Source organism: Pipistrellus hanaki (genome assembly GCF_964339955.1).
Source record: "Pipistrellus hanaki genome assembly, chromosome: 10".
Taxonomy (NCBI): Eukaryota; Metazoa; Chordata; class Mammalia; order Chiroptera; family Vespertilionidae; genus Pipistrellus; species Pipistrellus hanaki.
In genome coordinates, this window is record NC_140512.1 from 4,274,255 (window position 1) to 4,287,097 (window position 12,843).

The 12,843-nt window shown below is 53.4% G+C and overlaps 1 protein-coding gene across 4 annotated transcripts in view; it reads right to left on the bottom strand.

The window, feature by feature from the left end:
* The window catches only part of ELMO1 (engulfment and cell motility 1), a 345,973-nt gene that overhangs the window by 269,160 nt on the left and 63,970 nt on the right, over positions 1-12,843 (bottom strand). For all 4 annotated transcript variants that reach the window (XM_084896335.1, XM_084896336.1, XM_084896334.1 and 1 more), the window contains exon 2: positions 7,720-7,863. In XM_084896335.1, the coding sequence (XP_084752461.1) occupies positions 7,720-7,797 (78 nt within the window). In that variant the 5' untranslated portion in view covers positions 7,798-7,863. The remainder of the gene's footprint in view (positions 1-7,719; positions 7,864-12,843) is intronic.

Below are 12,843 nucleotides of genomic sequence, written 5' to 3' on the forward strand. Positions count from 1 at the left end.
GGCAGCTGTTTATATGGGTCAGGAAGTCAAGAAAGAAGTGACAGCCGGAAATTATGAGCACCTGATGGTGATGAGGTTGGTGAATCCAAATAGGTCACCACAAACTTGTCCCACGGTAATTAATGATCATCTATAAGCACCTTGAAACTTGACAGCACTTCTCTCAAAGTCTTTTGGTTGTTTTTGACTATGGATGTCTTTGATGCAAGGATGAAAATAGACTTTCATAATGTCAATCCATGAAATATGACAGTATATTTAAATGCATGGTAGGAATAAGGGATGTTCCTCTCACCAGGGCTACCCCCTTTCACAATATTTAATTATTTGTATCATTAGACAGAAAAAGTATAAATATCACCTGTTTACTTTGCTCTACATTTATTATGAACTCACCACGTACCAGGCCTATCCCAGGCACTTGGCCCATGCAGAGCACCATACAGTGAATACATATGGCTGCTACAATGCACCCAGTCTGAGGGGCCAGCAAAGAGCCTCTCTAAGGAGGGATGGGAAATGAACAGGAAGACAAATGAGGAGGGGAATTTCCCAATTCGGAGAGAATGGCATGTATGAAGGCTCTGAGAAGTGTGCTTTCATGAAAGGTGAGAGAGATCCCAGATGGAGGCGCTGGAGGGAAACCCAGGGCTCTAAGCAAGGCTGGGATGTCGTCTAGGGCTGGGGAGAGCAGGACCCTAGTAGTCAGAGGATTTTCTCCTGGTGCAGCGGGAGAGCCACTGCAGACTGCTTTCACCTGGAGGATGCCTGGGAGGCGCTGAGCTGCTGCTGGTCCCCTGGCGGCTACAGCAGTGGCCCTGAGGGTGGGGAAAGGTGGGCAGAATCGAGAGCCATTTAGGAAGGATTTGCTACTTGAAGGGCTGTGTGAAATTTGGGGCATGGGGCGGTTGTCAGGCACAATATTGGTGCCATTGACTTAGAGGACTCACAAATCCATTTGATCAAAATCTAGAAAAAGGAAAACAGAAAGGCACACATTTTATTCCCTGAAGCTGCTCACATTTCCTCCAAGTTCTGGGTATATTGTACAGGTATACATAGAGATAAAATAATAATATACAGAGATAAAATACAAGCCTTCCTCTGGGGACCCAGAATCCTTCTGCATGCTAAAATCTAGGCATTTTCATACCCTGCCACAAATGGCCAGCTGACCACCACACAAATGAAGTCCAAAGGGTGACATGTACAAAATGTTCTAGCAACATGAGAGGCCTTAGTCAGCAGATCTCAAGAAAACATGGTTGGGGGAAGGCTCTATCCTGAGTTTCCCAAAGTGCTTCTCGTGAGGAGCAAGGGAAGGAAATAGCGCCCCCACCCACCTGGACAGCAAACCAAAATCCTCTGTTCTTTTTCAGGAGGGAAAGCAGGAGGCTAGCGTTTGTTCTTGCTGAATTAAACTGAGCTCTCAGGCACGGGGAAAGATACGTTACCAGTCTTTCTCTTCCAAAGCAAGGCAACCATTAAGATGTCATGAGATTATACAGGCTCCATCTCACACACACACATACAGAGAGAGAGAGAGAGAGAGCGAGAGAGCGAGCTCTAAAACTGGAAGGGGAAGTTGCCCGGTCACTGTTTAGAGGAAGTTTAGGAAATCGCTGTTACCCAATGTAACAGAAGAAACAGCAGATGAGGGTTGGCTACTCCTGTCCCAGCACCACACGGCCTTGTAGTGACAGCACAGACAGCAACGGGCTCACCTCTATGAATAATACCTTTTCTATGAAAGGAGCTCTCGCTGGTGCTGTGTTTGTGCTCTCTGGCAAATAGGAAGAGGGGCAATTATTAGGACCACGTGACATCTGGGCACCCACTGAAACTCACTGTGGCTGTCAGGTGTCACCAGCAGATGGAGGTGGACAGGGCGTCACCATCATGACTTGCAAACCTGGGGCCAGGAGCTACAGCATCCCCAGCAAGGGGCCTGACAGAAACAGGCCTCCCTGCACCCCAAATGTACCTCCAAATACTGCTCTCTGTGCAGCCCATGCATCTCACAGGTGATTCTCACGCAGAAGCGAGCTTGGAGCCACTAAGTTAGTCCACCAGGGGAACCTGTCTGCTGCCTGGGGACCTTCGGCAATGTCTGGAGACAGTCTGGGTTGTCACAACTAGGGGAGGAAAGGCTACCAGCATCAGTGGGTGGAGGCCAGGACACTGCTCAGATCCTACAATGCACAGGACAGACCTCGCGACTAAGAATTATCCGGACCCAACAGTCAACAGCGCTGAGGCTGCCTCAGCAGATGTATCCGACCTCTTGGGAAGGAGGGGCCAGGAAGAGCCGCGCCTTTTTGTCTCGGCAGCACCACGCCGGAACCGTGCTCTCCAGAGATGCAGGCTGGTCTGCTTGATGCTTTCTAAGGACGACCTTCGCCACCGCTGCATGTGGGGTCAAGGGCATGAGGCACATTCTTCGTGTATGTGCTGTTATCTTGAAGGTCTGGATTCAAAACTGGTTCCGTGGAGCTCAGTCATTTCCATCGAGCAGGCTCTCGTCATTGAGATGTTTGGGGAGTGGCGGGTCTTCATTTTCCTAAGAGTTGGCTCCGATGCACTGGAGAGGACGCTTCCATTATTGGTTCCAGTCTCGCTGGAAACCTAAGAAGCATGTTCTATTGTGTGAGCCCCTCGGAAGAAACCGTAATTGGCTCCTAATGGCTAGCATCGCTGAGCGGAGTGCTGAGTGATTGTCTCACTGAAGGCCCAGCTGCCAGGAAGCATGTGTGCGTGCTGCCAGTGCTCCTCGCGGAGCGGAGGCTGTCCCCACTCGCACGGCACGTAAGTAGCAGCCGATCCCCAGTCCAAGTCAGTCCCCCAACGTCCATGCTCATGGCGCCCAGCCAGACGGCCGCTCCCAGAAACCAGCCTTCCGTGCTGTCTGCCTCCAGGTAGGCTCCTTGGGTACAACCCAGGCCACTGGCCACATTTTCCCTAACTGTTCTCTGCCTCCATGACACGTGTCCCTGGAAGTCACGTGGTTCGTGAATGGAGCAGTCCTCGTGGCGACGCTGGGCATCTGCTCAGATGTCAATGGCAGGAGCCACCTCGTGGAAGTGGGAGAGACGGGGAGATGCAGAAAGAACTACCAAACTCGTTAACTAAGCCAGGGAAACGCAAACACTCCCTGGAATCACTCATAGGTGGGATCTAAAATAAAGTCAAACTCATAGAAACAGCAGGAGAGTGGCTGCCGGGGGTTGGGAGGTGGGGGGGGGGGGGGAGTGGAGGAAGTGGGCAGAGGTCGGGAAAGGGCACACACCTCAGCTACACGATGAGTAGTGGAACACAGAGTCACCTCCGCGGATGTACTTGCTGCACAGCTGAAATCTGCTAAGAGCACAGAGTTTCAATGTTCTCACACAGAGGGGTGGGAGGGGGAAGGAACCATAAACGTGAAGTGGAGGATATATTAATTAACTCGAATGGGGAAATCCTTTCACGATGGAGACATACATCACATCACAGGATATACACTTTAAATACCTTTAATTTTATGTCAATTATAGCTCAATAAAGCTGAGAAGAAATAAATTTAAGGAAGAATTACCAACCAGATTTATGATTAGTAGACATTCCCTGGGTTTCAGTCCTACGGCGTGCTGGCTTCCAACCAGGAGTTTCCTAGCTGTGTGATCGCAGGCAAGTGAAGGCGCCTCTGGCGACTATGAACGGGGCGGTGTACAGCCTGCCTCGCTGGGCTGTGCTGGGAGATCACCACTCCACACCAGCACTGCACCTGCCGCCTGGCACAGGGCATGTGCTGGGCAGATGGCACCTGCCAGTACTGCTACTGGGCCATTATTACATACAGGATGCCAGATTCCAATGTCCAGCACAAACACTGACATGTGCTCTGTGCAATCAAGAAGCTTTCAAAAGGTCTCGGGTGCGTGAAATCACGCAGCTTGAATCGTGTCTTACATATACAAGCACGGCGGTCGAGGGAAAACCTCAGGTTCGGGACACACCTGCCCAAAAGCACAGGCAGCTGTTTCTTTCAGGGAAATAAGATCCCCAACCCCCGGGGAGGGGTGCCGTGGAGTGTTTCTGTCTAGAGAAGGGCGCACCCCGAAGCTCCCTTCCCACCCTTACTGTTCACTGTGGAAGCCAGAAATGGAGGTCAGTATGATGGGCCCCAGGACACGGTGTGTGTGAAACACAGGCTGACCGCCAGGGCTTAGGGTCCACGCCCTCGGGTTATATTAACTGTAAATCAAAGCCGCCAGCCAGGAATGGTATGTGAGAAGGATGGAGAAATGGCTATATTATAACATGACCTGCCTCCCCCCATGTGCTACCAGAGCGAGTCAGAGGCGTGGGGCGCTGATAAGGCAGGAGGCAGGCTCGCTGTCAGTGAGAACAGAGCCTCCGGGACTGCTAACGTGTGGAAAGGTGCAAGGTTGCACCTGCATGGGGGTAGCTTCGAAAAACAACTGGGCTCCTGGGAGGTGCGGGAGGTCCCGTGGGCAATAGGAACTCGGGCTGAAAGCCCCTGAGGCCACGGTAAGGAATCTGACTTGAATCTCAGATCACTAGGAAGCTCCAGGCTCCTTCATGATTTTTTTTTTTTCCTAATTGTGGTAGACTTTCTTCAAATGAAATCTCTCCCCAGAGCTTCCACAGTGAAAACGCTCAATCCCAGCTGCTGTGGCTGCAGCGACCGAGGAAAGCCTGGGAGCACCGGGAAAGACTGCAGGGCTCAGGGGGTAACCCTGCACCTCTTCCCATCAGCCCCTGGGCCTGGCCCTGCTGCCTGGCCGCCTGGCCCAGGGGTGTCTGCACCTCTTCCCATCAGCCCCTGGGCCTGGCCGCCTGGCCCAGGTGTCTGAGGCGCACCTGAGCCTCCCTGAGATGACGGCCAGGACCCTCACCTGCCAGATGGCCCGCGCCCACCTTCCCTGAGAGGAGAGGAGATCCTGGTGTGGAGAGCATGGAGTTTCACGCTCGGGGCCATAAATAACTCGTCTAACGACCTCTCCTCCACATGAAACAGCTTCCCACAGTCGGCAGTCCCTTAGACCCCCCTCCAGGCTCACCCTGGAGGGCTTCACCAGCACTCGCTGGTGGTCTGCAGGCAGCTGGAAGCTTCCCGGGGACAAGTACATCCATCAAATGGGGAGAGGAGCCAGGAGCCAGGCGGCTGTCCTGAGCTGCCGTTATTTTTCTGTAAACCTAAAACTGTCCCAAATATATTTTTATGTTTTTAAATATATTGTTGGGGGGAGTTCAGAGAGGAAGGGAGAGGGAGAGAAATAGAAACATCAGTGGTGAGAGAATCATTGGTTAGCTGCCTTCTGCACACTCCCTACTGGGGATCGAGCCCACAATTCGAGCACCTCTTGTCCTGACCGGGAATCTTGAACCCTGACCTTCTGGTTCATAGGTCAATGCTGGACTATTTTTTTTTTTAAATATATTTTATTGATTTTTTACAGGGAGGAAGGGAGAGAGATAGAGAGCCAGAAACGTCAATGAGAGAGAAACATCGACCAGCTGCCTCTTGCACACCCCCTACCGGGAATGTGCCCGCCACCAAGGTACATGCCCCTGACCGGAATCGAACCCGGGACCCTTGAGTCCTCAGGCTGACGCTCTACCACTGAGCCAAACCGGTTCCGGCAATGCTGGACTATTGAGATACACTGGCTGGGCCCCAAATATTTTTAAATTTATTTTTTAATTATTAATACACACTCAGCAAAGCCATCCCCCAGGGCAGGGGCAGGACACTGCCTCCACGGGACCCAGGAACGTGAGCAGACACTCCCAACCGCGCCAGCGTGGGGTCTGGTTAAAATGCAGGCTCTGTGCTAGGAGGTCTGAGGCGGGCTCACCTCGCTGCATGTCTAATGAGCTCCCAGGTGATGCCTGGGCAACTGTCCTCAGCCCCACGGAGGCAGCAGAACAACAAGACAGAAAGCACGCGGGTCCATGACCCCAGGCACTGCGCCAGCCCAGGAGCCAGCTCCCATTGCACCGAGCGCGGTTCCCTCAGCTGCGCCACACCCCCGCCTGACTAGCCGAGTCCGCACCAGCAGGCCCAGGCACAGGGTAAACATCCAGCGCGGTGGCCCCTCTCAAGCAGCCTGGGAAAGGGGCAAACAGCCATCTGCACAAATGAACAGAAAAGTGCTGGGCGGGCTTCTCCACCCGAGTGGCTGCTTCCAGAGCCACGTGGAGCCAGCTCCAAGAGCAGCCCTGAGGACAGCGGTGTGCTGGCCTGGGGGCCTTTTTGACAATTACCCTACACACTCACCTTGTCTCACATGCACACTCAAGCTCTGCTAACTCTGACTTGCTGTGCAGAACTTACTTTAATGAGTTATTTGGATCCACACTATGTTATATGGCCTTCAACCAGACAATAAAATCTAACCAGAAAAAAAAATCAGTACAGGTTATAATCATAAAGTAATATCAAGAACATAAATAAAAAGTGGGTTGCCATGGCACCCTAACTCTGCAAAGGCCAAAGCCGTCTGGATCTCTGTCATTTGCTCTATGATACCCTTCACTGCGTGTTAAGGTTCAGCCCCTTTTTCTTCAATTCACTGGCTCTGAGGGCAAGGTAGCCCTCCAAGATAACCTGTGCCATCACAGCAAGTGCCAGCCTCACCAAGGAGCTGCCTGGATCCCAGCAAGGGGAGGCCTCCTAGGTAAAACTACTCTTTTGAGTCATCGTAATACGGTTGTTTTTTTTTTTTAAATATATTTTATTGATTTTTTACAGAGAGGAAGGGAGAGAGATAGAGAGCTAGAAACGTCGATGAGAGAGAAACATCTACCAGCTGCCTCTTGCACACACCCCAACGGGGATGTGCCCACAACCAATGTACATGCCCCTGACCAGAATCGAACCTGGGATCTTTCTGTCCGCAGTCCAACACTCTACCACTGAGCCAAACCGGTTTCGGCGTGATACAGTTTTTTATTCCACAAACATTTCCTGAGAGTGTGTTACCTGCCAGGCAAAGGATGAGACTCTCAGTGCAGTTTACATTAATCTCAAAATTACAATTGTCTGGGATCCAAGACTGAGCCCCAGGACACTCACTTTGTTAGCAAGCCCTTACTCCAATGCACTGGTCAAACCTGAAGAGAAAAAGGATTCAAATAAGTAAGCTCTGTGCTGCCCCCATGAAATGGTCTGCACGTGTCCCTGAGCCCCCGCCGGGCAGGCGGGGCAGCCCCTGCTGAGTGCTGGCCCGGAGCCCGCAGGCCACTGCCCCTGCTCCTCATCACAGCCTCAGACACATGCCCTGGCTTTTGTTTTTAGTAAATATATTTTTATTGATTTCCGAGAGGAAGGGAGAGGGAGAAAGAGAGAGACAGTAACATCCATGATGAGAGAGAATCCTTGCTTAGCATGCCCCACGCTGAGGATGGAGCACACAACCAGGCATGTGCTCTGACCAGGAATCAAACCTTAATCTCCTAGTCATAAGTTAATGCTCAACCACTGAGCCACGCTGGCCAGGCTAAAGCCCTGTACTGACACCGTCCACACAGATGCTGGGGGAGTGAAGCAGCCACGCATCGCCGTGTGCGTGGGGCAGAAACCAACCACACTGCAGCTATTACCGCACACACAGCACACGGGAGACCAGGGGGAAAGAGCCATCAATGTCTGCGAAAATCCCAAAACCGAAGGGACACCGAGAACAACCCCACCCCGCTCCCCGCATTACCAACCTGGTCGATCTCCATGAGCTTGGGGTAGGCGCCCGGCCACTCGATGGCCACCTTGACGATGTCCGCGGGGGGCGGCATGGTGAGGCCGTGTCCCACACTGGTGCCCCGGGCTCCCGCGGTGCAGACGGCCACACGTGTCTATCCCTGGTGAGGAATGACAAAGAGAAAGAAGGTCGCTCAGAGAACACGAGAGGCGGGCCTGCTTCATCACTTCCTGTTTTCACTGGTGGTTTAGGTACAAGTAACGGCTCGGGGAACAGAAGACACAGCTGCCAACTGCACCCCTGGCTGCTCGGAGGAGACAAAACAGAGGACGGGAAGGTGCCAACGCCCTGGAGTCCAGCTGCCAGGGGACCTGACCCCGGGGAGGACAGCTTGGTGACTCTGGGCGGGGGAGCAGGCGGCCCTTACCCCCGGGTCCTGTTCAGAGGGCGCCTGGGGCCCGGGAGCTGGCCCCGCTCCATCCAGAGCCGCACGGAAGCCCGCGCTCACAGCTCCGGAAGGACAGACTGCCCAGGAAGTCAGGCCAGGAAGCGGCGTTTCTCTGCAGTGTTTTCCGTGTCACAAACAGAGCTGCACTATAGCAACCAGGATGTCACAGGGAAGGGGCTGGGCCCGAGGTTCACACACGTGCAACGCACCCCCTCCCCAAGGCCCGCTCCCACCGGGCACCTTCCCGGAGGGGACTGAGGATGGAGAGCCAGGCCGTGCAGAGCAGACCATGGATCCTCATTTGATGGAGCGGCGAAGCTGATACGAAGGGGGAAGGGTACCCTCTCCCAGCCCGGCCATCTCCTGTTGGGTGACCTTTTAACTCAGTATTTTGTAATTATTATTATTTTTATTGATTTCAGAGAGGAAGGGACAGGGAGAGGCAGAAACACCAATGATGAGAGAGAATCACTGATCGGCTGCCTCCTGCACGTCCCACAGTGGGGACTGAGCACGCAACCCAGGCAGGTACCTGACCAGGAATCGAACCATGACCTACTTACTGGTTCTTAGGCTGACTTTCAACCACTGAGCCACGCTGGCCAGGCTAACTTAATATTTTTCAACAGGTCAAACACATGATTCAACAGATGTGTGTGTGTGTGTGTGTGTGTGTGTGTGTGTGTGTAATGACATGCAATGTAGACTCTCCCTCCTCTGGAAGTGGCCAACCACCTGTATCAGCTCAGACTCCCACCCGCCATCTAATTACCCAGGGGCATTAGTCTCTCTGATTCCTCTACAACGGTGTTTCCCAACTTCTGACATATGTGTACCCCTTCTATAATTCTCGTAACGCCGAGCACCCCTCGTACTCATGAGAACGTAGAATTAGGCGCAGCTAAGCACGGTGCAGTACATATCCCCACCAAACTCCAGTGCAACGAGTACCCCCACCAAACTCTTCCTGTACCCCTGTGGGTACACGTACCACACTTTGGGAAACACTGTTCTATCGATACAATGGCTTCACGTGCACAGGGCAGATGCAGACACGCACTGCCCTGTCCCGCACACAGGAGGCAGCACCCTCTCCCCGGTCTGGGCTCTTTGTGTCTCTTCGCAATCTCTCTGTTCGCACCAATACTGTGCCTGCTTCTCTCACGGCTGCATCCTGGCTCTTTGCATGGAGACCACCTATCTGATGACCCGTCCTCTGCCGGGCCCCGGGGGATTCCTCCCTGCGGCTGTTACCGAGGAGGTGGGGTCAGTCAGCTGACGCAAACACCGCTTTGCACACGTGTAAATACATCCTGCCCGGAGCGGGGCGGAGTGGAATTGCTGGACCAGAGGGCAGAGGCGGTTTCAAATTCTCATGGCTGTTCCCAAACGGGCCTCCTCGGAGCTGTGCCGTCGCACTCCCTCCAGTAAGGGGTGAGGCTGCCTGCCTGCCACCACAGCCTCCCCAAGGGCCTGCACGTTAGCCCACCTGACGCTGTGAAGAAGACAGATCTCGGTGCCCTTGAACCCGCACTTCTCCCACAGTGAGTGAGCCTAGACATGAAAGGCCAGGTCCCAGGTCCACCCCTCTGAACTGTCCATATCCTCTGCCCCGTTTCCTCTCGGGTTCTTGTGGTTATAGAGGCAGGTCTCTGAGAACAGTCATCAGACGCGTGCACGTGGGTCTTCACCGAGCCAGCCTGGCCCTCTCTCCGGGACCGCTGGCCATCGCTGCAACCACAGGACAGAGCTGATCATGGCAGCCTCAGCAGCGGCGCCAGTCCCATAAGCCGCTCCCTTCACCGGAGCTCACAAGGAAGGGAAAGGAACCCAAACAAAACAGCGGCTCCTCTGGCCCAGGCGACAAGGGAAGGCCACCGTCCGGCTCCTCAGCCCTGACCAGCGAGGGCCCATCTCCTGGCTCAGCACTCACTCCCCGAGCCCACGCTGTGCCGTCGCAATGCTGGGTTCCACATGTTAGATGGCAGCCAGGGGTGTGCAGAGAGACGGCGCGGGCGAGGAGAGCCTGAAGGGTGGGAGTGCACTGGGAGGAAAGGCAGAGTTCCATGTTAACTAGGAAAGCCAGGGAGGCGTCGCTGAGAAGGCAGGGGGTGAGGCAAGCCTGGAAGGTGGGAGGTCAGCCGTGGGGACAGACGTCAGGTTTTTACAGGCCCCGGGGCTGCGAGTGCCAAGACCCCGAGCCGGAGAGGGCCTGGCATGTTCCTGAAACAGGTGACGCTGCAGCCACGTAGGCAGAGGCCACGTGACAATGAGTCTCCTAGCCACCGGGCCATACCTGGTAGGTGCCTGCACGGGGCTCTGAGCACGTGGCCACCCCACCGTGTCCCTTGGTGTGACTTGCGGACAGAGCTCGTGTCCATACACATCTCTTCAGGGTACAGATTGGTACACGTTTTGAGGGACTGTGGGCAACTGCACCAGGCCTACAAATTTTGGGTTTTGTAGTGGAGTCATTTTACTTTTCTAGACCTTTCCTCAAGAATCATTATTAACTAAACCATAACAGTGCCAGTGGTTTTGGTTGCAATTCCCAAAACTTGAAAACAGTGACCAGACTGGTTAGGTAACTATGGAGCCGCCAGGTGCGAAGACAAGCAGAGGATCGGTCGGCCTCCTCCTGGTTCGGCCACCTCCTGCCTCGGCAGTGTTTCCCTCACCTGTGAATTGTAAGGACACTGTATTGTGTCTGCCAGGCACCATTCAATTCCGGATCCAGATTCAATTACGCCCTAGAATAAGAGTTAAGAAAACAGACTCGGTGTGCCTCTCAGGTAACTCTATTCAACACAAAGAGCCCCACTCCGGAGGGGCCGGAGGATAAATAATAGGAGGAAGAAGGGGCTGGGAGCACCCTCCTCCCGCCTCCACACAAAGCAGTCTAGGGTTGCACGGAAAGAGTCACCTGGCCTTCCAGGAATCAAAAGCCAAGTGTGCTGCCTCCCCCGGAGCTGGTATTGATTTCTCCCCGCGGTTCCCACAAAGCCTGGTGAGCAGGCGGGAACACAATGACGAGGCTCCCCCTGGGTCTCCATGGAGAAGAGGAGGCCAGGGAGCTGTGTACCCAGCAGCCACTGAGCGCAGACAGGTGGGGGCCCCCTGGGAACTCACTGAACCAAGTGGAGTTAGACCTCCTCACTTTCCCTCAGACTAACCAGCAGCCCGGCTCCGCGGGGTGGGGGCGGACTCAGGCGCACACTGCAGAATGAGTAATGCAGGTGCACACCACTGTCCTCAGAAGCCCACACTTCATGCTCCCGCACTCATCTTTCCATGAGGCGTCAGCTAGCTCTCCAGGCTTCCAGATCTAGTCACTGCTGCTTCTGATGAAATGCGGGAAAAGAAGTTTCTAGCCCGGCGTTCTCACCCTTGGCCCAGTGAGCATTCCAGGGGCACAGCCCTTTGTTGTAGGGCTGTCCTGTGCACTGGAGGATGGTTAGCAGCATCCCTGGCCTCCTTCCTCGGTCATCCACAGCCCCTCTCGGTCGTGACGCTCAGGAATGTTCTCAGACATTGTCAAATGTCCGCTGAAGGAAAAGCATCCTCAGGGAAGTGGTGAACTACCAAGGCCCCCAAGCCGATCAATACTGATCAGGCCACCCATCGCTGAGATTGACACAAGACAGGGTATCATCAGGCTCTCAAGAATCACGAACATCCAGGCCCAATGCCTGGCCAGGAGTAGCCAGGATGGTGTCCTTTGCCTCCTGGACACGGCACACGTGGATCTGTTGCCTTATCCCTGCCACACCTGAGCGCAGTAAGCAGAAGGCCCACCCTGACCACAGTCCTAGCAGCCGGGCAGGCACGTCACACAGGGCTGTCAGCTGAATGCACTCTCTCCCCCACCCACATCTCCTCAGAGCTATTGGCAGCAAAACCACGTCTGGGATTGTCAAAATGGCCCAGCAGAGATCAGCTACATGACTTGTGTGCACAGCCTGATAGAACATTTCTCACGCCAGCTAAAACTTAAGAACCACTTATGGGAGGTCTCCTCAGCTGGCTGACATTCCAGCCATTCTGCCTTGTCAGCTAACTGTCTAACCCAATGGTCGGTAAACTCATTACTAGTCCACAGAGCCAAATATCAACAGTACAATTGGAATTTCTTTTGAGAGCCAATTTTTTAAACTAAATTTCTTCTAACGCCACTTCTTCAAATTAGACTCGCCCAGGCCGTGGCATTTTGTGGAAGAGCCACACTCAGGGGCCAAAGAGCTGCATGTGGCTCAAAAGCCTCAGTTTGCCGACCATGGGTCTAAGGAGTCCTGGAAGCAGCTAGGAAACAAGTGTGGAACTGTACAACAGCCGGCTTGTCTGCTGTCTGATTTACTTTATTCCGTTTATGTATTAAGGTTCTACAAGAGCACACAATAGAGCATACAGATGTTGTGTTATAAAGCTGTACACCTGAAATTTGTATAATGTTATTAACCAATGTTACCCCAACAAATCTAATCAAAAGTTCAATTTAAAGATTCTACAGCCTTCATATGCATGCCAAATGGCTTACAGTTGAATTAAATGAGATGAAGAAGCACTTTTTATTTGGGAGTTAGTTACCAAACTGTACACGTCAGTTAGATGTGACTCCATAACCCCTCAGCTGGTTGAAATTCTCGTTATCATTCCGCTGAATGTCTTCTAAGGTTTAAGTCATGTTTCCAAGAC